The 26,233-nt window shown below is 43.7% G+C and overlaps 1 protein-coding gene across 3 annotated transcripts in view; it reads left to right on the top strand.

The window, feature by feature from the left end:
* FLT1 (fms related receptor tyrosine kinase 1) overlaps nucleotides 1-26,233 on the top strand; it is a 175,594-nt gene that overhangs the window by 58,639 nt on the left and 90,722 nt on the right. For all 3 annotated transcript variants that reach the window (XM_081214954.1, XM_081214955.1, XM_081214956.1), the window contains exons 7-10: nucleotides 488-662; nucleotides 1,660-1,777; nucleotides 3,903-4,072; nucleotides 4,491-4,650. In XM_081214954.1, the coding sequence (XP_081071080.1) occupies nucleotides 488-662; nucleotides 1,660-1,777; nucleotides 3,903-4,072; nucleotides 4,491-4,650 (623 nt within the window). The remainder of the gene's footprint in view (nucleotides 1-487; nucleotides 663-1,659; nucleotides 1,778-3,902; nucleotides 4,073-4,490; nucleotides 4,651-26,233) is intronic.

Below are 26,233 nucleotides of genomic sequence, written 5' to 3'. Positions count from 1 at the left end.
GAAAGCTCACGTGGTGATTTATTAAGAGAAACCCTGTGATTAATCCAGATACTAATCATGGCCCGAGTCTGTGTGTGATACCACTGCCTAGAGAACAGGTTACTGGTTAGAGAGGTAGGTGCTAGAGGGCAGAGTTAGATTTGTACTCAGAAGACCCAAGTTCCCAGGCTACATTGGCCAGTGTTTCTGATGCTTCAATTTCTTCATCTACAATAAGGGCAATAACCCTGCCAATCTCCCTGGCTTGTGAGAAACTGTTGAGATATTGTGTGTGAAAGCCCATTTGAGGAAAATGAAGTGCTAAGTCAGTGGTGCCACGGCACATGTTGGAAACACATCGAGACAGAGATGTCGGTTCTGAGCATCTCGCTCTGGGTGGGTTTGCCTCTTAGTGTAAAATATTAGTCTGAGGAATCATCTGAGAAATGCTGTAACTCTGAGCGCGAACAATGACTCCTTCTACATTTGTTACACGTTTTCTTTCTAGATAAATAAGAGAGCCTCTATAAGGCAACGAATTGACCGACGCAGTTCCCGTAACAATGTATTCTACAGCATTCTTGTTATCAACAAAGTGCAGAACAAAGACAAAGGACTGTACATTTGTCATGTGAAAAGCGGCCCGTCGTTGAAATCTGTTAACACCTCAGTGCATATATATGGTAAGCAACCCATGCTCTGCTTTCTAATCATTGCAGGATTGGAGGGTTCTATTAAAAAAAAAAAAAAAAAAAAGTAAATTTTCTTTTGGCCAAGAGGTACACTGTCATGAACAAATACAACTTTGTCCCCCTCCGCCCCCCTGCCAAAGAGCAAATCACATTAATTGTTCTTTAAATGTAATACTTTTGCACTGGCTAGAGAATCTTTTCCTTACAAATTTATTGTGGCTAATAAGTCAGGTATTAGAATCTATATGAAATTCTTTATTTAGTGTTGCGTATAAACAAAACAGAAAAATACAGTCCGTTTTACCTTCATTTTCTGGGAGAAATTTCTCAGGCACTACTGATTTAGAGAAAAAGAGGCTGTGATAAATTATTTAGAATTGATGCTCTTTTGTCTCTGGTTTTATGCTCATGAAATCCTAATAGTTTTGCTTAGTTCCAGTAGGCAAATTCTGTAAAGAAAATACTTCAACCTCTTTAGAATCTTTAATAAACATTTATTTCTACCACTGAAAAGAAAAACTTGTAAGGAACAGAAGCTAGGGGACTGTTCTATCAACGGCCTTTGATATTCTTTTGACTTTCTCCAGTTGATGTCTTACATCAAATCAGTTATGTTAGAAGGGCGTGGAACAACCTTCTCCCATGGTATTCACGTTGGCCGGGTAGATTTTTAGAAGTATCTTTATACTTTTTTTTGTTGTTTCAATATAGGTGTTTAAGGTGTTTTACTTCTGTTGCCCTGCCCCTGGGTTTTTATATCCCTGGGACCATTTGATTTTGCAAGTATTAAACCAGTTAGAGTACTTCTCAGTGATTTTATTCACTGATCAGCATTTGGGCTCACCGATGGCCTTGATCATAATTCAGCTCTGTTTATTCATTGGTTGCACCCTCCTTGAATGAGGCAGCGTGTTGGCGTTTTTTCGGTTTTCTTTTGTTTACACAAATGTAGTCTTTTCTAATGGATTTATCACTTCTCTTTTCGAAGACAAAGCGTTCATCACAGTGAAACCTCGACAGCAGCAGGTGTTTGAGACTGTAGCTGGCACGCGGTCTTATCGGCTCTCTGTGAAAGTGAAGGCGTTTCCCTCGCCAGAAGTTGTATGGTAGGATCACAGTTCTGTTCCTAGCAGCTTAAGATAATGCTTTGTCAGTAGGAAGATGCAGGAGCCCAGTGACTTGAATTCCTGAAAAGAAACAAAAATCAAGATAAGCTTCCCAGACAGCAGTGAAGAACTAAGAACTTGGGCTGGTTTCTGGGCTGGGAGGGGAGTGGGTGGGAAGGGAAATAATGTAAATAACAGGCTGGAGCAAGGGATTCGTTTTCTGAGCGCTCATTTCAGTGTAGTCTTCACTCCCTGAGACTAAATTTGTGCCTCTCTATAAACCTTCCTGTGATGTCAGCGTCCTCTGAATGGATTATGTTGAGCAACGATTAGGAAGCATCTCTAGTGTGTAACATGCTCTATTAACCCTGAAGAAGTGGGCCCTTGTGATGAGGATAATAATTCTCTTCTTATCGAAAAATAATTCTTTGAGATACAGCTGGGCTGAAAGTTCCAGTCTTGTTTTAAAATTAAACAAACATTAATAGAGACAAGACTTATTCATTGGCAGGGATGCACTCATGGCCCTACTTGAACTAATTAAGGGTTTTTTGGCTCGAAGTCTGCAAATTCAGAAACTCTTTAAGCGGTCTTTTTTAATGCGAGCCCAATACCTGCTGTAAAACAATGTAATCTGTTGATAATCTGCAATCATTTTGTTAAATCATTTTGAAACGCCAGGATCTTTGGCTCAAGCCACCACATTCTAAACAAAGGGTCCAAAACTGATTAGGAAAACAACCCATACGATATAGAATCTCCACCATAGCTTGTTTTGCTTTCAGTATCATATGGCTGTAGCATTTGTTTTCAGTTTCCTCAGACCGTTAATAGGGAATTAAAGAGAAAATGAGACTTTGTGCTATACCCCTTCATGTTGTCGCAGTAGAAAGGAGATGTTTTTGTTTGTTTCATAGGAAATTTACTATTAAACTTTTTAGAGATTATGAACGTACACTATTCCTGAATAGGAATTGAATTGCTCTGGGAAGTACATTCCCTCTTTCAGTATCTGAGAGTATCCCCAACTGTTCAACACTGCTCATTTCTTCAGTAGCTAAGTAGCAAGGACCTAAAACAAACCAAAAATATCAACCCATTTTGGAAAATACTGACTTGTTTAGAGGAAATAATTTCAAGGATACTAAAATGGGATTTGTAATCACAAAATAGAGCATAGGCATTTTAGCTGCTTTGGAACGGAGACCCACTAGTAATGGGAATTTGTTTGCATGACTGTGTAATACATGCATGACTATGAACCAGTGCCGTTCCTAATATTACAGCTTTATGCAGAACACAGTAGATTCCTACTAACAGATGAAAAATGCCCATTGAAAGAACTGTCATTTAATGAAATCATAGAATTTTACAGTGAAAGAGATCTTTGAGAAACTCGGGGAAACTGAGGCTCAAATGGATAAGTTCAAGGCACACAGTGGGAGAGCCAGGGCAACCTTCCAAGCCCGACTCTCCGTTCTGTATGCAGCTGCATGGTATCTAGGCATTAAGTCTGTCGCTGCAGTTTAAAAAAATTCTTTTTAAGTTCATACCTTTTGTTTGAGTTCTTTGCCTTCACTTTTCTTCCCCAGGGGAAAGAACCTTGATAATCTTGGTTTCACTCTAGCTTATGAAAGGGCAACTGGTGTGACCATTTATATAACTAATAAGAACTCCACATGAGGCCACAATAGGAAAATCTATTTTTATTTTTATCTGGAGAAGTGATCTAGTTGATCTGACTCACAATGACCCTTGTATTGCTAATGACCCTTGTATTGCTGATGGAGCCTCGTGGAGAACTCTGAAAAACATCTCAGATGGAATCAGCCTGTGCTTCTGGGTTATACTTAAGTCACAGTGGTGACCAGTGTCCGTGGGGGTACATTAAACCGTCACTTGTCTTTCTTTCGGCTTACTTCTTTGCCAATCAGCATGAAGTGTTTCCCAGTCTAAAAATCCCACTGGGCTTTGCTAAAAAGTCAGTGTCTAAATGTTTTAAATGAATATTGAGGATCCAAGGCTCAAGATGTCTAAACTGGATCTCACATCCTTAAATGGCAACGTTAAGGTGATACTGGAGAGGCAATGTGAAATGACTGACTGATCGTGCCCTTCACCACAGGTTAAAAGATGGGTTACCAGCCACTGAGAAATCTGCCCGCTATTTGGTTCGTGGCTATTCGTTAATCATCAAAGATGTGACTGCCGAAGATGCAGGGGATTATACAATCTTGCTGGGCCTAAAGCAGTCAAATGTGTTCAAAAACCTCACTGCCACTCTAATTGTCAATGGTAAGTTCACTGTTCAGACTTTCTCTTGGTTCTGGTGGGGGTGAAATTTGTGTCAAAAGTCAGTATAACAAAGAAAGCAACATTTAAAAAAAATTGTTTTAAAAACCACTTATTCCCCATCCCAACTATTTCACGGTTGCTTGTTTTCTTCCATAAGCAATATGATTTTCTGTCTACGGCCATACCACCCTGAACGCGCCCGATCTCGTCTGATCTCGGAAGCAATATGATTTTCTTTTTATCATGGTGGCCGGAATGTACATACTCTTTTCAGTTGGCATTAGAATGACAGGTCCGAGGGTTCTGTTCCATGTGTGTTTCCCTGACAGCAACCCCAGCGAGAATGGGGTCCTTCGCTGTGGTCCAGGAGGGAGTCATGAGAACGGCTCTTGACCTCTGTCCTATTTTCTCCTTTCAGTGAAACCCCAGATTTATGAAAAGGCCGTATCATCATTTCCATACCCGACTCTCTACCCACTGGGCAGCCGACAAATCCTGACTTGCACCATTTACGGTATCCCTCAACCTACCATCACGTGGTTCTGGCATCCCTGTAACCATAATCATTCCAAAGCAAGGTAGGGACAGTTCTTTTCTTGAGTAACTTTCGAATACTTTTTGACACCTGGACTCAAGGGTCTTATGGGAGCTGGCAGATGGCACGTGCGGTCCACTGGGGCCAGAGGCTTTCCCTGCCTTGGGAAAAGGTAGGCAATATATCTACTCTTCTTCTTCCTTACCCATGTCTAACCGTTTCATAGATTTTTCTCTCTAGCTTACAGTTTAAGGCTAGGAGCACAGGGACAGAATGGAGCTCACCCTGTGAGCCATTCTTTGGAACTCAGGTTGGAACTCGCCTCTCTTGCTTTCCAACCGAGAACACCCAGACTTTGGCCCCACCACCGCATCAGTTACACTGGTCTCCCCGTTTCCCACTCTGTAAGCACCGAGTTTGGCATCAGATCTTCCCACTGCTGAAGATTACCTTTCCTAGGCTCTGAGCGTGCTCCTTCCTGTGTCGGAAATGAGTTTCCATGCATTTTCTGCTTCCTAAGAGGTCCTCCTCTATCTTTCTGGGCTCAACAGTGCCGTCACCTTCCCCACCCTCCAGACGCCCTCCTCCCTCCTCAGCGTGAACAGCACTTTGCTGACGTGTGCATACGCTTGTCTTTTCTCTAAGCTAGGAGCTGATTCAGCACCTCTCTGTCTTTAGGGACTGGCACACACAGAAGCTCAGGGCGTACCTGCTGAATGAATTCAGCCCTGCCCTTGGTTAACTGTGCAGTGTTTCCTGTTGATGACCGAGCCCTGTTTGTTGTTTTCCATTACTGTTTAGTCTAGAGGATTGAAACTAATGATAGTTCACAGGAGCAAGTTTGAAGGACAGGAATAGAATTGATAGGTGCAACTATCAGTCTATCTTAACTATCAAGTAAGATAGTATCGAGACTGCTCAAGAATTATCATTAGGCCAAATATTTTCTTTATTGCTTTTAATTCCACTAGCAGAGTGGTTGGGAGAATTGCAGTGTTGTTTTTTTTTTGTTTTAATTAGCTTGATAAAAAAGAAATGTGACGTAATTCTGGCGTAAACAGAAGAGGCTATTTGGTTTTCTAGATTCCTCTTGCAGTTTCAACTTGTCTTCATCTTGTGTTTGTTTTAGTATTTTAAGGCATATCATTCTGATCGTGAAAGTTACTGGTAAGTTGTGGAATTCCTGAGTAGTAGCTATTTCCACACATCTGATTTCTCATCTGAGTGAATCATCTGCTAAGAACAGAAATATCTTGAATTTGCTAAGAATATGCATATCTTGAATACCTTCTTTACCGCTGTGATCGTTCAACCCCAAAGAAAGTGAGATCTACTGAGATTTTATATTATTTATTTTGCTAATTTGGAGATGGACATCCATATTTATGGACTTGTCCCTTTAAGTATTTGTGCTAACGTAACTTGCAAATAAATTTAAAATAACTAACTTAAGCTGTTAGGTTTGGATAAAGGTATAGAGTTGAATTTTTTATGGAATAACAGCCTTCTTAAGATATTCTTAAGTTTTGTTTTGACAATAGCAAATCTAAAATTTGAGTTCTGTTTAGGATTAGAGCTAGTAACTCTGAGAAAATAACAATTATGAATGATAGAACATAATATTATAAAGTTAGATTTGAATAATGCTAATAAAATGTGGTTTGGGGAATGAGGTCAGCTGGAGCGAAACTTTGTAAACGTTACATCTCTCCTTCTGATTTCTTTGTGGTGTATGGGATCCTTCTCCCATGTTACAGAGTAAGCTTGCCGAGGCATGGAAAGATAGCGTATTCCTCTTGGAATTCTCAAAATTCAGAGCAGTACCTTACATCTTCAGTAAATGTTTGTTGGCCATTTGACTTATTCTCTTAATGTTAAAGGCATTCTTTCTTTTTCTTTCTTTTTTAACCTATCACAAGACAGATCAGAAATGAAAGCTTTAACTCTTTCACTGATGATTCAAATTGTTGCTTGAAATTATCTTCAGGAAATGTGCATATCCCTAAGAAGCTCTCATTTTTAAAGTCAGTAGACTGAGTAGCTTACCTGTGTCAGGTCCAGATTTGATGCTTGGTGGTTAAATCAGTACATGTAACGCAGAAATGTTTTCAGAAAGATACATGGGACCTTTGTGCACTAGAAAGCAAATAGGAGAATTTGATTTTACCCTGCAGAGAGATAAAAGCTCAAACTGACAGGTAAATGAAGCCCTCTTTTACTGCTAAAATTTTTCAAATGTCTTTATATAAATCTATTTTATATACTTAATTTCAGTTGCAGACAGGAATTTTAGTGACATGTGAATAAGGGATGTTCCATTCCATTAATTTTTAAAATCTTACTTATTCTGGGTTACGTAGTACATATTTGCAGAGTGGTATCTGCGCATCATTGTCAAAAGAGATTAGGTGATTAATATATACACATTACTCTTGAATATGTAGAATAGTTCTTGGTATTTAAATTTGAGGCTCTAGTTAAGGGATCTGTCTATGTAAGGACCACAACCAAAGCATTAGTTTTGAGGTTAGAAGGTATATGTTTTCAGTAGCTCAAAATTATTAATTGGTTTAATATGGCCCCCTGGTTAATGGGTCTAAAGTAAAGAAGTTCAGACTTAAATTGTATAGTTTTCTGGAATCCAATAAATATATATATTTAAAACGATCAGAACAACTGCTCAACTAGTTCATCTTTGTGGGTATTAAGAGCCATAAATAAATTTAACAGAAACTTCCTCCTTTTTTAAAAAGAACATAACTCAGCAGCTTACCACATTTTTAAACACTGTGGTTTCTGATTTACCTAGAATTTGTTCTCACAAAACATTAAGAATAAGGGTGGGGGAGGGGTGGTTACTTTTAAACTCATGTACGTAATGAGCTGAGGGGAAATACAGCAGAATCTTTCCCTCCTTTTACTTTTCTGCAGATATGGGTGGTAAAGTAGTAGAAGTAGACTATTTCTTTTGAATTTTTAAAAACATGAAAATAAGTTACTAATTTTCTCATGCTTAGCAGCTGGCAGCGACTCCTTAAATAGATTGTCCTAAACTTGCCCCACGTCAGCCTGAGCATAAACCCAGGGAGCACACAGAAGGATGGTGAACTTACAGTACCTTTCACATGTGTGTAGTTTACAGCTTCTGTTCATATGAAATAGAGGTAATTCCATATACTTCATAGAGAGAATATGAGCATCCAATGAGGCAATGTATTTGGGAAAGGTACAGAGTGCCATGGACATAATGCAAGGTTGTAATTATTGCTAGCATTAGGGTAAATGTCTCCCAATAAAGCTCTGAAACTTTTAAGGAACTTGAAAAGAATTTTCTGCCTACTGTAGACCTAGTTTCACAACAGTGAGAAATGTTTACCTAATATTTCTGAGAAGTGAACACAAACTGTGGAAAGTAAAATGTAATTTTGCCGTGTCTTAGAAATAGAAATCTCTAGTAGGTCTGGGTTATAGAATTGAGGAAAATGGAATTTATGATTTTTCAGAAGAAGAAAAAAGAAAACGGCCATGTAGATGAGCTAGGCAAAAGTGAGAAGAAGCTCAAGTGTATCAAGGGGGAATAAAGTGACTCTGCAGTTGGGTGGCCCGCCCCATTCATTTGTTTCCCGCCATAGGAGGAAGTGGTTCTGACCTGTGGGTTGGCCGAGGCTGGGATAGGGCAGAGCAGGACGTGAGAGAGCTGACTCCTGCTCGGGGAGCCCACGCTAGCCTTCGAGAAATTCACCTCCCCCTGCATTTTGAAGAACTAAGTAGGACTACTAACCGCCCACGCAGTGAGCTGGTCTTGATCTCATGGTCCTGGATAAGCTTTGCCACAGTGCTGGTCCAGTCTCACAGGAAACATTGTTCGGATAAGGTTGCCCACTCAACGGAGGATGGCCTGTAAAGGAACAAGGAACAGTATTAGAGTCTTTGGGAGGGGCCCCTCTTTAGGGAATGGAAGAGAGATGGATTTGAGGAACCCAGGAGGAATGGGGAAAGGGCAGTCTGGTTCTTTTCTATAAGGAGGTTTAAGGCCGGCAGTTTGGGTTTTAGAACAGACATTCTTTAGATCACGGGCTATTTTAATTCCCTCTCCCCATCTAACCATCACAAATTATCACTTCCAGGTCATAAATAAATTACACTGATAGAGTTGCATATATTATTTTTTATATATATAAATTTATTTTTGGCTGCGTTGCTGTGTGCGGGCTTTTCTCTAGTTGCGGCGTGCAGGCTTCTCATTGCAGTGGCTTCTCTTGTTGTGGAGCACGGGCTCTAGGCGCGTGGGCTTCAGTAATTGTGGCTCGCAGGGTCAGTAGTTGTGGCTCGCGGGCTCTATTGCGCAGGCTCAGTAGTTGTGGCGCACGGGCTTAGTTGCTCCGCAGCATGTGGGATCTTCCCAGACCAGGGCTTGAACCTGTGTCCCCTGCATTGGCAGGTAGATTCTTAACCATTGTGCCACCAGGGAAGTCCCTATATCATCGTTCTTTAATGGAAAAAATGTTAGGTGTATTAGATTCTTTGTGTAAGTCTCATTTCCTTCATCCACTATCTGTGATGACCAATAAAAATAGGTAGAGAGAAATCTGCTACTTCTACCGTGTTGACATTGCCCATATCTTACAATGCATTTTGCACATGGTCAGTATTCAGTCTAAATATACTGTCAACCGTCTATTATCACACAGATATTGATTGGGCACCAACCATGTGCCAAACAAAGATAAGTAACATTTGTGTTTAGAATTTGTTTAATTATGTAAAGTCAGATCTATTTGGTGATTACTTATCCTCTCTATATACGGACCTGCAGGATCTCTCTTCCACAGCCTCAGGGATAGAGACCTGGGAATCAAGGAAATGGGTTCTATTCTTGGCCCAGTCCCTGACTTCTGTGTGACCTTGGCCAGTTATTTAATCTGGGCTTCAATTTCCCCTTCTGTGAATGCTAACTGTAGTGCTTCCCCTTTCCTATAATACCCACTGACTAACGAGTGAAGTGAGAAATTCACTTAAAATTACGTCTTCTTTCAAAGAAGCTTGAAATGATTTCCTAGTTGTTGCACACTATTTTCCTTCTGCTTCTTACAAATTATAAAGCCATTGGACCTGAGGATTAACTCTGAAGCTCAGGGCCAAATTAACAGAAACAAAACAACTTATGAAAATAGAATGGTCATAAGAAAAGTCTTACTTGTGATTATGTATTCCGTGGTACAGAATTGACTCAGTAATGTCAATAATCACCCATTCAGAAAAAAAAATGCAGCAGCTCTTCCACCACTGGTGTCAACCCCTATTTTCCTCAGTGTCAACCTGGACGACCTCTGTCAGTTTTGGTCCAGCCCATACAGACCAAGGCATTATCATTCTTTGCCCAGTTAGCCCTAAAACTTTGCTTGACTCACTTGGTGTTTTGCCAGTGAACCCCTTCAGAATGCAAAAAAACTGTAGCTGGATTCTCAACTCAGGGAAGGTGGAGGGATTGGTGTATTCTTTATTACTTTCTTAGCTAAAATTGTGGGTTTGCTAAGAAAAGCCTAATAGACATCCATGGAATCTCAAGGACCTGCTTCCAAAACTCTATAAAGTAAATCAGATTTTGGAGTCTCAAATAATTATGTGTTTAGACGTTTGATAGAAAATAATATTCCCTGTAATGACACTGTATATCAACTATACTTCAATCAAAAAAGAAAAAGAAAGGAAAGAGAGAGAGAGAAAATAACATTCCCTGCCTCACACTTTGATTCCCCATTTCTGGAACACTTCCTTTGCTCAGCATGAGTGTGAGGAGACCACTCCAGGACTAAGTGTGCTAGGAGTTTCTGTGGGGGAGGGGTGGCAGGGGGTGGCCTACAAAATAAGGGAGGACAGGGGCATCTAGGAACTCCCAGAAGTTGCCTAATTGCATTTCTCTATTGTTTACGTCACCAAATTGGCAAAGAAAGGAAGGCCTGAATCATTAGGGATGTGTTAGGTCTAGATCATTTGAGGGAGACACAGTTTTGTGCATCAGTGGGGTTTGTAAAATTAACAGGGCAAGAACAAAACAATTGCTAATGGTAGTAGTTAATGAGAAATGTATTCAAGGACCCAAATTTAATTGACTACCAGCGTGAACGTCTATTCTTTCTATGCTGAAACAGTTTTGTATTGGATTTTCTGTCTACAAAATGAAAGTTTTACCAATTTTAGCATTGAAAAAGTCAACATCTCCTGGGGGCTAGATGTAGGTCAATGTCTGAGGGAAGCTGTAATTTAAGCAGACCTTTTCTTTTGGAAATATGACCACAGTCTATACGTTTTAATATTTAGCACGCTCCTTTTAAGCATACATACAATTTGTGTCCACGTCTCGTGTGTGTATGGGTATGCAGACTCAAACCAGGCAGGCTCCAGAGAATTTTAACTTGCCACATGCAAAACCCTGAATCAAAACGGGGACTTTGAAGATGACCACTTCCCCCCAAGCCCACTTGAGCAGGACTTTGAGCTTAAACAAACAACGGAGCAAATCTGGCCATCTCCGGGAAGCTTTCATCACAAGCCAAAAGTGACTGCTCACTTGCTAATGGGAAACGTCTTGCGTTCTGTTATATAATTACGAGATGAGGAAGTGCTTGCCACCCCGTGTGAGTACTCTGACAACAGCCCTTATTAAGACTTCATGCAAAGACCTGAGAACAGAGAGCGAGCTCGTTTGCCAGATGCCTCTTTGCCACTTTTCTACACTTTGCGAGATTTCTTCCTCTTTTCCCACTCTTCGTAGGAATTCAGGGAGTCCGATGAATAATTGTTCCTAATTAACTGTCTCCTGTAATTCCTATCAAACGTATCATTATGTGCTTAAATTAAACCAAAAGGCTGAATCATAGGAAGTCCATGCTGGATGGTTTTTAGAGGGATCTTTTGAGCAGAGTTCAGTGTAGTTTCCCAGGATTAGGAGGACCAGAAGGAAGTGGCACACAATTTGGGAAGATTGGCAGAACCTCTCCTACTGTCTTTGGCCCATATTCACAGATTTTAAAAATTGAAGGGGCATTTTCATGACTGAATCTAGAAACTCCTGTCCTGACACAAGATCCTTAGTCATACATAAATAGGAGAGATCACTTGTAAAACATGCACCTATCCTTGGAAAGCTGCATTTTAGTTATATCTCTATTGGCTTGGGAGACTGTTTCTTGAAATATGGACCTTAGTCTGTGGTTTATCATGTAACTTCACTGCCTTTGTAGGTGAAAAAGCAGAACCTGGTGGATTGGAGTAGAAGGAAAGGTGTGATGGATTTAGACTCTGGCCCAGGTAGTGCTTCATAATGAGCTTCAATACTTGCTTCTTCATACCTTCTCTAGAAGCCTTATGGGATGTTTGGTCACCTTGAATGCAGTTGACTACTTCATGATAATAGCTGTAAGAGACTTCATCAACCAGCCCTTTCTAGTGCCAACGTTGCGCGCATCCCTTTCCACATTATCCCTAATCTGGGCAGCAATTCTACATCATGGCCATAATTTCCCCATAAGGAAACTGAAGCTCAGAAAGTTATTTCTCAGGTGTTTACAGATCGTGGAGTAAGAGAGGCTAAGTAGGTTGGCATTTCAGAAGGTTACTATTCATTGGTGACCCATGGGACTCCTCAAGTGGATCGCCGTGGGCTCCCCGAGAAAGGAACCGAAATCCCCGAGGGGACAGGGTTAGGAGAGCACTGGCCTCACTTCTTGGGCTTACTCTTGTCCCCAGTGATCACAGAGTCCACTGGCTGAGTTAGAGTTGAACTGGGGCTGGAGAAGGAGGTTAGCGGCAGTTGGGGGAATTTGACTCCCATAGGACCGTCTCTTCGGGAGCCAGGGATGATGAGCTGCTGGTTCAGGCCCCAAACCTGCAGGTGGGAGGAGACCCTCTGAGGGGCTAGAAAGCCCAAGGGGATGAGCGAGCCTAAATAGGACCAACCTCAGGAGGACAGCAAGTCAAACAGTTAATTTGGCGCTTTTCCTACGGCCACTTTCCTCTCTGTGACTTTCCCACCATGCAGGCGTTTTTGATCTCTTGCAGGGAAGTCCCATTCCCTCTCATTCATTGTTCAGGATTAATTTTCTGGGTCAGGATTCAGCAAGCACTCAGCCCTCCGGGGGCCTCACAGAGCTCATGGAAGACTGATGAAAGGAGATGAAGGAGAAAGAGGGAGAGCTTACAGCTGATGAGTGCGTGAAACGGGCACACGGAGGCTGCAAACCTCAGCCTCAGTGTGGCTGGATCTAGTCACTCTGAACGATTCATTCGCTTAGAATTTAAGACATTTTGGGGGATTCCTTGGTGGCACAGTGATTGAGAATCTGCCTGCTAATGCAGGGGACACGGGTTCGAGCCCTGGTCTGGGAGGATCCCACATGCCGCGGAGAAACTGGGCCTGTGAGCCACAACTACTGAGCCTGCGCGTCTGGAGCCTGTGCTCCACAACAAGAGAGGCCGCCATAGTAAGAGGCCCGCGCACCACGATGAAGAGTGGCCCCCGCTTGCCACAACTAGAGAAAGCCCTCGCACAGAAACGAAGACGCAACACAGCAAAAATAAACTCCTACCCCCAACATTTTCTTTAAAAAAAAAAAAAAAAAGAATTTAAGACATTTTAAATATCGTATGATATCACGGAATCTAAAGAAAATCATACAAATGAACTTGTTTACAAAACAGAAATAGAGTCACAGATGTAGAAAACAAACGTATGGTTACCAGTGGGGAAAGGGGGGGGATAAATTGGGAGATTGGGATTGACATATACACACTAGTATGTATAAAATAGATAACTAATAAGAACCTACTGTATAGCACAGGGAACTCTACTCAATACTCTGTAATGACCTGTATGGGAAAAGAATCTATAAAAGAGTGAATGTATGTATATGTATAACCGATTCACTTTGCTGTACAGCAGAAACGAACACAACACTGTAAATCAACTATACTCCAAGAAAAGTTTTTAAAAATTAAGAAAAAAGAGTTTAAGACATTTTAGAGGTTAAAAAAAAGCTTGTTTTAGAGATGAGAAACTGAGGCTCAAAGATAATTATCCCTCACCTCACAGCTAGATAATGGCAAGCCCAGGACTAGACCCAAGTCTTGGAGTTCTATTATTCCTGTTTATTCTTATTTCCACCACGACATTATAGAGTCCCCATGGGAAGTGCTTATAATCTGGTTGAATAAGCGAACCAACATGGTTTCAGTGGATGGCAGATGGTGAGCACTGCGGTTAAGGGGGAGCACTGTGGAGAGGGGAGATCTGGGTCCTAAAGGTGCTGGGAGGTCAGATGGAAAGGGGGAGGGACAGATGTAATAGAGGGACATGGGGAGAGGATGGTGGAGGAGTTGCTTGGAGGGTCACTGGCTGGCTCCCTGGGATGAGGGAGAATCAAAACCAAATCTGGAAAGGGTGCTTCGGACCTGACGTAGACTTTCTTGAATGGGGGCTAAATAATTTGCCAGCCAGTCCTCCTGCTTGGGCTCGCCTTCCCTGGCCAGTGCCCCAGTACCCTGCTCTCTGGTTAGCAGGGTTCCCTGCCCCCCGCCGCCATTGTGCTTACAGCGTGATGGACTTGTACAGACTCGGGGGTGGGGCTCTTTCTCCTGTCCTCAGCCCGTGTTATGTGCACTGCAGCTCTGAAGCTTGCCTTCTAGGTCAGAAGGTCAAAGGCTCAGGTTTTCACTCAGGCCTTTTAAAAAGTTGTACAGCTGCTTATTATCCCATTTTTCTTAGGCCTTTCATGTTCCATACGCCTTGTCCTCAGCACTGAAAACCACGTGAGATGATCATGGATTGCTACCTTATTGAGAAATCCTCTTTTGTGAGTGTGACAAAGTCTTTGGATGAGTAAGGTGAGGAAAACGAAAATGGGTGTTTAGAAGCTACTTAGCACCAAACAGAAGGTTATGGCCAAGTTAGAAGACTGCAGGGCCTAGGGTTTCTATTTTTATTTTCCTTAGAGCTGAAACGTTTTAAGCACCTGTCTCTAGGATAAGTGCTTAATCTGTGCTTTAGATGTATCATCTCATTTAATTCTAACAGAACTTCTACGACGCAGGGGACTATGGTACTACCATTTCCTAGATGAGGCACAGAGAGTTCCAAAGACCTTGTTAGGAACAAGTCCGTCACGCTGTAAGCGCAGTGGGTGGCCGGGGATGGGACCCTGGTAACCAGAGAGCAGGGTACCGGGGCACTGGCCAGGGAAGGCGAGCTCAAGCAGAAGGACTGGCTGGCATATTATTTAGCCCCCATTCAAGAAAGTCTACGTCAGGTCCGAAGCACCCTTTCCAGATTCGGTTTTGATTGTCCCTCATCCCAGCGAGCCAGCCAGTGACTCTACAAGCATGTCACCACCCAGCACTTCATCTGTCACTGTGAGGCTTGGTGTTGTAGCAACTATGTAGACATTAAGTTGGATCATTTTTGGTCAAAAGCTCATGATCCAGAAAGCAAATATGCTTTGAGAAGCCTGTGTGGTGACATCAAGAGCCACTTTTAAAAGGCATGAGGATGCAGAAAGGCCGTATAGTCTAGAGTTTAAGGCCGTGGGCTCTGGAGCCTGAATCCCCGCTCTGCCGCCTACTGCCGCCTACCAGCTGGGTGATTCTGGGCCCAGTAAACCACCGCTCTGGGTCCGAGTTTCCTGATCGGTACAGTCGGGGTAACAGCACCGACATCCTACGGTTGTTCAGGGGAATTAAATGAGATGATGTATGTGAAGTACTTAGCCCGGTGGTACTTAGCCCAAGTCTGTTTGCTAAAAGTTTTCCCATATTTTTGGTTGCTCTGGGGCCGCCCACTGCAAAGCTACTTCCCTCTGAAGTAGCATCAGACACACACGGGTATCCTGTGAACGCTGACAATCTGACAAAACGATCCATGCTGTGGGGTTCCTGTTCTCCCAGGAAGTATGCTTGCATCTTTGGACAGGCCTTCTGACTGTGGTGATTTACTGCAAGGAAATTAAGATGGGACCAGAAGTGATAGAATCTTCAGATTATGTAGGAAGTTAGAGGAGCTGTAATATCCTGGACCTACTTGCATTTCTGAATTCTGCCTCAGCTATTCAAACCCTCATTGACCCACGTACTGTCCGGCCTACTGTAGCGCATGGGCTCTGGACATTTTACTTGCTTGTGCTCAGTTGTCTTCAGATATTTTTCCATGCATGTGACGTGTCTCTTCAATAACCATATCCTTAATAATGGAAGGAAATAAATCTTGTACCTCTTTCAGGGGACATGATTCTACTTCTTAAATGGAATGTGTGTGAACAAATGAATTTTTATTTGAATCAAACAGTGCTAGTAATTGCCTGGCAAATGGTGCTAGTAATTGAAGACAAGAGAAGACCACTGCAGGTTAGTTATTTTCTGTTATAGCCCAGAAGGTGCTTCTCCACATGTCAGCATCATTGCTTGAGTTGAAACTGTCCACTCGTCAGAGGCTGTGATGGCTTCATCCCAGGTCATTAATACTCCCCGTTGGGAACGGACAGCCCTGATGATGGTGACACAGCGCCTGGTCCAGGCGGGATGTGTGAGGTCACTGGAGGGTCAGCAGTGTCCCCTTTTTCAGCACGTTTGAGGTGAGTGATGGATGGCAGGGTTGACACCCATGTGAGCTTGAGTCCACATCTAACGCGTTATCGGGATTCGCTCTTCTCGTCAGGCCATAGCTGAGCGAGGACACGTGTGCGCTTCTGCTTCCCCGGGTAGTTAGACTAAGCCCTGAGGTTATGATGATGAATAAGACCTAGTCCCCACTCTTAAGTAGCTCTCAATCTGGTCAGCTAATCACGGCTAACATGAGTGACACGTCTGCCGTGGACCAGGCACTGTGCCGAGCATGCTACCCCAATTAACTCACTTAGCATTCACCAGCATGTTTGATGATGCAAAAAGATCTTCTCTGAATTATTTCCCTTCTATTTTTTTTAATCCCTATAAGAAAACTGGTAAGACGTGGTAATGTGGCTTTGCTTCCTTTGAGTTGGCAATGTTAAAAACACATCCGTGCCCAGAGAATTCGAGGTGGTTCATAGAAAAGTACAATTAATAATTTAACAAATCTGGATGAACATGGGGTAAGACAGAGATATGGCCCACATGCTTTACATGTTAGTTGTCAAGAGAGAGAAAGAGACATGTAATAGACATTTGCGAGAAGGGGCCCATAAGATAAAAGCGTAGCAGGAGAAGTACAACTTCTCAGGGAGCTAAGATCCAAGCAGAATGACTTCTCCTCTCACCCTCTGTGTGCTGTAGTCTTAGCAGACGAACCCTTCAACCACATTTCTAGTACAGAGAGTGTCACAGGACTGGTAATCACCACCTCCCCCCCTGGTGACCGGTGGCATGACACCAATGTAGAATTTATTAAAAGTGATTCTGTGGGCTGACATGACCCAGTGATTTCAGAACTATTCAAGGGACTAAAAAGACTGTTAAGTCCTCTGATCAATTCCCTCTGACGATGATTCTCCCAACCTTGCCATCCAGCGTTCCATAACCAGACGGTTGCAAAACCATGATCTGAGCTCAGGTCTGACTAGCTCTAGAATTTCTGCTAAATGGGATTCCCTACCCCCACCCCGAAGGCCTTCTGGACCTTTCCGTACTGACCACCATGTTAATAAGTAATAGGCGAACAAAACGGAACCATAGCTTGAAATATGCTTCACTGAGCGACTGGAGTTAATACCTTAAGACTCCTTGCATGTGTTAAAGGATGTTATTTGTAGCCACTCCTAACATTTCCCTGAAGGTTTTCTTATTTATCGAATCACCCTTCCTCTGCTGACCAGCCTTTCACTAGGGCAGAAAAATGAATGAAGAAAACGGATGGCCTCTCCGAGGCTCCTATCTGGGTGTAACCGAGTAGGTACCCACCCTTTGGCCTCCTAGTCACCCGGTGTGGGGTTGTCGGGATGCCTTGGCCCAGATTCCCTAAAAGAGAGCGAGTCAGGGGCGGGGGAGTCTCTGGGGCTCTTGGGGGAGGTGAGCAGGAGAGAGAGGAGGAAGGAAAGCAGAGGCTGGGAAGACAGGCCTTGTTCTGAGTGTGAATGGACCGCGGGGCCCTCGAGAGCAGGAAGCGGCGCAGGCCAAGACGCTCACGGAAAAGCTCTTATCTAAACAGAGGTGGCCAGGACGCTGGATCACCTCCACCATTGTCCCAGGAGCTGACCCCAGCCTTCAGTCCCCGAAAAGCCTTCTCCACTCCCCCGTCGCCATTCAGACAAGAAGTAGTTTTCAGTATGGGCTCCAAGGCGTCACGAGGTCTCTCCCTGGGCAAGAAGTCACCGCCCCTACCAACAAAATCCCCCCAGCCTGACCCTGTGACCAGCCTGGAGGCCCAGGCCCTTTTCCTGGAGCAAAAGGGGCAGGAACCATTCTGTCTAAACACGCCTTTTTCTGCCAGCATCCTCTGCTCTGTATTGTTTTATTTGTTTTAAGAGAATGTGAGAGAAGGGGAAAAGATAGTGTTGCAGGTTCTATTAATCTGATGGCTCAGACACACGATCACTAATGTTTTGACACGACACACGCAGGAGCGCAGGAAAGTTTACACGAGGCCCTTCTGCAGGATGGCGCGCGGTGATGCGGAGCTGCCCGGTCGTGCCCTCTGGCACGGTTCCAGGTGGTCTTTTTTTTTTTCTCTCTCCACTTTTTTTTAAAAGACGTTTTACAGCCTCGATTTGCTCTCTATAACTGCTCTCCCCCTTTGTTTCCTCCCTTGAAATGATTCAATATTCTTTTTTTTTTTTTTGCGGTACGCGGGCCCCTCACTGCTGTGGTCTCTCCCGTTGCGGAGCACAGGCTCTGGACGCGCAGGCTCAGCGGCCATGGCTCACGGGCCCAGCCGCTCCGCGGCACGTGGGATCCTCCCGGACCGGGGCACGAACCCGCGTCCCCTGCGTCGGCAGGCGGACTCTCAACCACTGTGCCACCAGGGAAGCCCGATTCAATATTCTTTACAAACAGATTCTAATCACAGTGAGCACGTGCAGTCGAACCCCATCACATGGAGTAGCAGAGTCCACACAAGTCCTCAGCTTTCATCATCCAAAAAAGAGAGAGAGGGAGATTATTCTGTGTCTTGGGACTTTGTAGAACTTTCTAGAGCCTCTTTTCCTCCGCCAAACTAAATGTGCTTCACCTGTACTTTAATGTATGTACACCTTCCTTCCCAGGCGATGGCGCGGGCTCAGGTAGGCAACCGTTGGGTGTAGGGCCCGGCTCACGACTGCGCGCCCCCCGCAGAGGCCCCTCAAAACCAGCTGCTGCTATCAATGTATCGGCACTCCTAACAAAGTAGGCTTCGTTCATCTCAGAGTGTGTTTAGGAATCATTGCAGACGACAGGTTTAAGTTACCAGGGGGAAAAAAGATTGTAATAAAAGTTGGCTCTTTTATTCTCTTGCGAGATGTTTTCTAGTGCTGAAATTCATCAGCCAGCAGAAGGCCAAGATTTCGTATAATTTTAGCATTAAAACTCTGTACTGATGAGAACCAACCAGAATTTATGTAAAAAATGTCATGATAAAATATTCTCCTGCTCCCTCCCCCCTCCCCCAGAGGACCAGGGGCTACTTCTACTTCCTGAAAGCCAATAGTTTGCTTCTCTGGGTGTCTGTACCCGTTGGCTTCAGAGGAACCCCCGAGTTTCCTAACACGTGACTCTGAAGCACGGTGGTAAAGGTTTGGGCGGGGTGGTGGTCTTTGGAAGCAGAATTCATGCCGTGTGATGGACGAGCTCTGGTGTGGCAGGAAGAGTTAGGAATATCTGGGTTCTGATTGCAGATCTGTCTGCTACTTTCTCTATGAATATGAGCAAGACATTTGATTTTCATGAGTCTCAGTTTCCTTCTTGGTAAAGGGAGTTGTGAAATGGGGATCGTAATACCTGCTTCACTGGGTGACCGTGAGACTTAGTTGAGCTTACATGTGTGTAGCTGCTACCCCAAGTCTGGTACGTTAAAAGCAGCCCAGTAACAACTGGTTTCCCTTCAGCCAACCAAGAGCCCAATTTAGCAGAACAGAGATTTTGAAAGAAAGGTCAAGCCTAACGTCATTTATCATAGGGTGAAAGGGGATCCTTCACCTCTTAAGATTCAGGTGGTAGAGTAGACCTTCTGGGATTGGGGTGGCTATTCAACTTGCTAGAAATCATTTGTGAAATGAGAATCTTACACTGGATAACTCCAGGAGTCCTAGGTCCCATAACACAGGTACGTCATAGCACTAAATGGGCAACTTCTAGAAAGGCCGAGTGAAGGGTTGAACCATCTCAACCTGGTTCTTCAGAGAGTCTGTTGTTTTTCTCCCATGGGGGCCACTCCAGAGAAAACACAGACACTAGCCATCCATGGCTAAAGGGCACCTCTCCCCTCTGATTCCACCAGCTGCAACAATCCGTCCTTTAAAGGAAGTACCAGCTCTGCTTTCTGGGTTGGGGCAGGGGAAAGAAAGGCAGGAGGACTGCAGAAAGTGTGAAGATGGGAACTGTTCAAATCCAGCACCTAAGGAAAAGCACAGGTGAACACAAGAGGGTACCTATGGGTGCACGCTCTGCGTTGTATTCCCTGTGATGGGTTTGTAAAGGTGAATGGGACCTGAGGCCAGAAATCATGGGGTGACAAATGGAATGTAAATGGTCGTTGCAGACCATGCACACAGTGGGCACTCAGTACACTTGGGTTGGGTATCATGAGAGCTGTTTGCCAAATCTTGGGAGGAAGTTGGCCAGGTTATGCAAAAAGGGCTAAAAAAAAAGCCATTCAATCCCCATTGCAGTAATGGTATCTGTGTAGTGAATATTTGAGAAGCCTTTTCTCCCTATATACAAAGAAGCACTGAAGTATAACAATTTCTTTTTATGATGATGATAGAACACGGATATTACGTTACCTACAGCATACAGGTTAAGTGCACAGACTCTGGAATAAGCCAGAACTGATTACAAATTCCGCCTCTGCCACCTACTAGCACTTTAGCCTTGGGTAATTTACTTAACCTCCTTAATCCTCAATTTCCTTGTCCATTAGATGGGGGATGATAATACCTACTCTTTGGGATGTTGTAGAGATCAGTGTGATAGTGTGCATGAATCACCTAACGCAGTACCTAGCGCATAGAAAGTATAATCCTTATCATAGTAGAATGTAATATTGCATAGTGTCTACCGTGATTATTACAGCCTACGGCTTGCCTGTTGGGACTGGCAGTCAAAATTGCCAAGACTCTAGGTTGGATCCCAGTGTTGGCTTTGCCTTTCTCTGTGGCTCCAAACTGTGTTTGGTCACAAAGGAGCCAGATACTTATGAGTGTGCAGGGAACAGGGCAAACCCATCAGCTCTACAGGGAAAAACCCAGAGCATGTAGGTCAGTAATGTCATCTGCATCCATGGAGGGTGGTGTTTCCCCACTATGTGTCAAGCAAAGCAGCCTGGTAACTTGGACCAGATGGGAGAGCCCCACAGATGTCTCCTACTTGGGAGTCAAACAGACAGACATGTCACATGGAGGGTCCCGGCTCCATGTGTTGGATCCATAATTGCCTGCTTTCTTTTAATTTTATTTATGTCAATCTCTAGTCCAAAACTCATTTGTTTCAGCTCCAGGGCAATCGACAATGGAGTACACTCTTACCCCGGAAATTTTTTTTTTCCTCTGGATGGTTATAAATACCTCCACGCTATTGTACTTGGCATGCTGTATGCAAATAGAGGTCAGAGTCCTAAAGCTCATTAGGAAAGGGATGGGGGGCTTGGAGCACCGAGAGGACAGCATGGAGCTGAAGCTGATAACAGTGGCCTTGTCCAGAATAGTGCCTGGGAGCTTTCTTATCTCCCTTTGGCAGGAGGTGCTGAGGACTTCCTGTGCGAAATCAGGAGCGAACGCTGCTTTCCTCTTGTTGTTCGGCTTCCTCCCCCCTCAAGACGGTTCCCAGCACAGCGATTATCTTTGCATCTTCAAACATGGCACAATCTACTTCCTGAAGAGCTTGATGTATTCTTAAGGGCTCAGGCAGATTCCCCTCCCCCTACCTCTCGTTTCAAGTGCTGTTATAGAGTCAGCCCCCTAAATGACATTCTATTTTTAAGGTTCCAGTGACAAAGAGGGAAAAATCACAGTCCCCAATATGGAAAATAGCCACAGAACCTGCCCTTTTCCATTTGGAGGACCTTGCAGCAACTCTAGTTTCCAGGCCAGGGCTTGTGCCGACAGTAGCTGCCTGCCCTTAGAGGGACGGGCGGGGGGTCGGGGGTGTATGTTGGCAGCCCGAGTGAACTCAGGCAGCCGACTGCGTTTCCCTCGGGAAATGCCTCGACTTGCTTCACTCTAACATATTTCTTTGCATTTCCTGACGACCAAGAGTTTGAAATTAAGACCTTTGTCTAAGGCCTCCCTTATCTTTTTCACTTCTTTGGGGAAAAAGGAATGAAATTACAGGCTTCTCTTTCAGATACGAGAGAACTTCAGCTCTTGGATGTCACAATACCAAGTAGCTGTGTAACGTGTGTACATGTCACAGGTGTACACATAGGTAACAACCCCCCATATACATGTTATATATATATATATATATATACACATCCACAGACACACACACACACGTTATATAAACCTATATATGTCCCCCATGTGTGTGAAAGATCTGAGATTAGGCAGTAGCTCAAGGTATAGATGTTACGAAAGGTAGGGCAAAAGAACGTACTTTAATGATAAAGTTTTAAGGTCATGATATATTTCAAGTAAAGGAGAAAGTATAATTTCTCTTTGGTTCAGTTCCTTCTACTAATCAATAAGTTAAAATGTTCCCTTTTTTTAACCTCATGATTATAAGGAATAGCTAGTCAAAAATCGCAGAAATTCCTTAAGGAATGGTTTGTCCTTATGAATTCTTTTTTATTTTAAATCTTATAATTTCACTGTAAAAACAGACATGTTAAAAACATTTGGAGACGGGCTTCCCTGGTGGCGCAGTGGTTGAGAGTCCGCCTGCCGATGCAGGGGACACGGGTTCGTGCCCCGGTCCGGGAAGATCCCACGTGCCGCGGAGCGGCTGGGCCCGTGAGCCATGGCCGCGGAGCCTGCGCGTCCGGAGCCTGTGCTCCGCAACGGGAGAGGCCACAGCAGTGAGAGGCCCGTGCACCGCAAAAAAAAGAAAAAAAAGAAAGGAAAAAAAAATGTGGAGAAATCTGATATATGGGCCAGATACAAACCACACTGTGGAATTACTGCTAATTCTCTTAGGTATGATCATGGCATTGTTGTTATTAGAAAACGTGCATAATTTTTAGACATGCACTAAATATGTGAGGCAAAAGGACACGCTGTCTGCGATTTGCTTTACAGTATTTCTCAAAAGAAAAAGTAAAAAGAAATAAGGGATAGATGAAACAAATGTGGCAAACTCTTGGTAATTAGTAAGTCTGGGTGATGGGTATATGGGGGTTTATTATACTATGACTCTACTCATCAGTATATTTGAAAATAATAAACAGTTAAAACCAATGAAAACTCTTACTAGAAACCACCCGTCAGTACCTCACGCCTGTATGTTTACAAATGTTTGTGGGGTGCCAGTTACGTGCTTGGCCTTGGCATAACTGTGAAGACAGAGTGATCACGTAGAGGTGGCCCGTGTTCCTTGTAGCTGCTGGCTCAGTGGGGCCTCAGAAGCACTGAATGCAAACTTAGAAACTGGTGAATGCTCTGGGGGAGAGGACACTATATGGCAGTGTGCCCCCCCAGGAGGGGAGACCACCCCAGAAGACTCCCTAGTTTCACATGCTGGAGTCCTTTCTCAGCTTGAGGACCAGACAGGAATAATTACAGAACTTTTTTTTTTTTTTCTGATCATCACAATCCCTTCTTCTCTTAACTTTTCTCTCCCTTATTTCATCCTCTCACTTTCTTCTCACATGAAGTAGCCAAGGGCAACAATAACTTAAGAGCAACCACGCATTCTTTCTGGCTTGAAAATCTCCAGAATCTGCCCAAGACATGTACAGATTAGAGCCCAGCCAGCTGTCTGCTCACCACAAATTCTAAGCCAGAAGGAAGGAATATGAAGTGACACCATGGCAAGTTCACAGTGCAAGTAATCATACAAATAACCACTTCCCTGCCTTACAAGGTCCTCACTCTTTAGGCTGGGAGGTAGGAGGAAAGACTGCATCCAGGAGAGAGATACAGAAATGAACAGCATCAATCCATAAGGCGATCAGAAAGCAGCAAGGGCCACGAGGTGCCTGCAGGCACTCAGGCCAGTTCCTACGCGCACGTGTCTCTCAAGCCACCCAGTCTGGCAGGGAAACACCTTGGGAACCCACAGATGTTTTTTCTGAGGCACATAAAATAGCTCTTTGTATATTTGCATCATGCCCCCCCCCAAAAAATCCATATTTAAATCTCAAAGCCTGCTTTAAATGAATCAGCATTGGGGACTTCCCTGGAGGTCCAGTGGTTAAGACTCTGCACTCCCAATGCAGGGCGCCTGGGTTCCATCCCTGGTCAGGGAACTAGATCCCACATGCCACAACTAAAGATCCCGCCTGGCACAGCCAAATAAAAAAAAAAAAAGAAAGAAAGAAATCAGTGTTCATTTTGTCATAAGTGGTAGAAAGCAAATCACCTGCAGTGTCCACTTACTGTGCACCTGCGTTTGTCATACGTGATGGTATAGAGCTAGGCTCTGGGCAGTTGACTGCCTGTTGGAGCAGAACGTGCAAATGGAAATCACAGCACAAGTTAAGGTGGTCTAGCTACAGGTTCATCAAGTGGTTCTGATCCTGTGCACCGTAAGGGCTCACAGTGATCAGAATAAGCTGCTTGGAGGAGATCGGGCCGGTGGTGAGGGGCATCGAGGCAGGCGTAACTGGTGAGTGAAGATGAAGGAATCAGGTGTGTACACCCCGAGCCACAGGAAGAATAGTTCCTCGCTTTTTTTTTGTTTTTTTTTAAATTAATTAATTAATTTATTTATTTATGGCTGTTTTTTGGTCTTTTGTTGTTGTGCTCAGGCTTTCTCTAGTTGTGGCGAGCGGGGGCCACTCTTCATTGCAGTGCATGGGCTTCTCATTGTGGTGGCCTCTCCTGTCGCAGAGCTCTAAGCATGCGGGCTTCAGTAGTTGTGGCACACGGGCTCAGTAGTTGTGGCTCACAGGCTCTGTAGCGCAGGCTCAGTAGTTGTGACATACGGGCCCAGTTGCTCAGTGGCATGTGGGATCTTCCCAGACCAGGGCTCGAACCCGTGTCCCCTGCATTGGCAGGCAGACTCCCAACCACTATGCCACCTGGGAAGTCCCTAGTTCCTCGCTTTTCTAGGGCATCTTTAATTTACAAAACCTCTGCCATTAAATTAGGTCATTTAACACAGGTATAATCCCATGAGATTAACAGGGCAGGTATAATTTTATTTGTATGTTTCAGAGGAGAAAACTGTCATACAGCTAGAAGTCAGGGCAGCTCTAGGACTCAAGTCTTCTTTGAAGTAGCTGAACCAAACTGGTTTGCCTGTGAGGAAACGTGTCTGTAGCGGTAAGGTTGAAAAGGCAGGTAGGGAATGGACTTTGGATGGCCTTGACTCAGTCAGGAAGCCTGGGCTTTCTTCAACACAGTTGTTGAAGCTTTTGGAGCAAACAGGATTCCACTAAAACCCCAAATGCTCAGGGTGTTGGTCTGGCAGCAGTTTGTGGGTGTTGGCTTGGGAAAAGGCATGTTGAAATACTACTGCACTGCCTGGGTCAGAGTGGATGTAAGTGTCCTTTTTGTTGTTTGGATTTTTTATTCATGTAGAACCTAGGATACACGAAACATAATAAATGATCCAAGTGACAACAAAAACACGACGGTCCAAAACCTGTGGGACGCGGCAAAAGCAGTCCTAAGAGGGAAGTTTATTGCAATGACAGTCTTACCTCAGGAAACAAGAAAAATCTCAAAGAAACAACCTAACCTTACACCTAAAGCAACTAGAGAAAGAGGAACAAACAAAACCCAAAGTTAGTAGAAGGAAAGAAATCATAGAGATCACAGCAGAAGTAAATGAAACAGAGATGAAGAAACATAATAAATGATCAATAGATATCTACACCAATGATTTAGGTAGTAAATGGACAGGCACCTACTGATAATCAGGTGTTTGAAAGAACGTACTTTCGGATATAGGTTGGAATCTCTCTTTAAAATGGTACTCCTCCAGCTAGTTTAAACAGTAAGAGAGGGAGATTGCGTGGACTTTTAGAAGCAAAAAAGATCTTAAACAACTTCCACACACATATTCTATAATTAAACACTTGAGGCCTGAGATGTTAAACAGCTTGCCATGATACTGCAAAACTTGAAAAGAAATAGACTGGATTTAATAGCTGCTCCATGATGTGCGTTTCCATATACACTTAATCAGCCCTGGAAAAAAATCAGCTGTGTAATGGAATATTCTCATGAAATGCCAGCCTCTTATAGCTGTGAAGTGCTGTTATCTCCTTGAGGTTTACATGCATTAACATAACTTCCGTTTTTTCCGTGTCTGCATGTTTCTTCCACTAGGAACTAATTAAAATCTAGATAGTAGATTTTTTAATT

The sequence above is a fragment of the Mesoplodon bidens genome (assembly GCF_964165515.1).
Source record: "Mesoplodon bidens genome assembly, chromosome: 17".
NCBI lineage: Eukaryota > Metazoa > Chordata > Mammalia > Artiodactyla > Ziphiidae > Mesoplodon > Mesoplodon bidens.
This window is presented reverse-complemented; position numbering and strand designations above follow the sequence as displayed.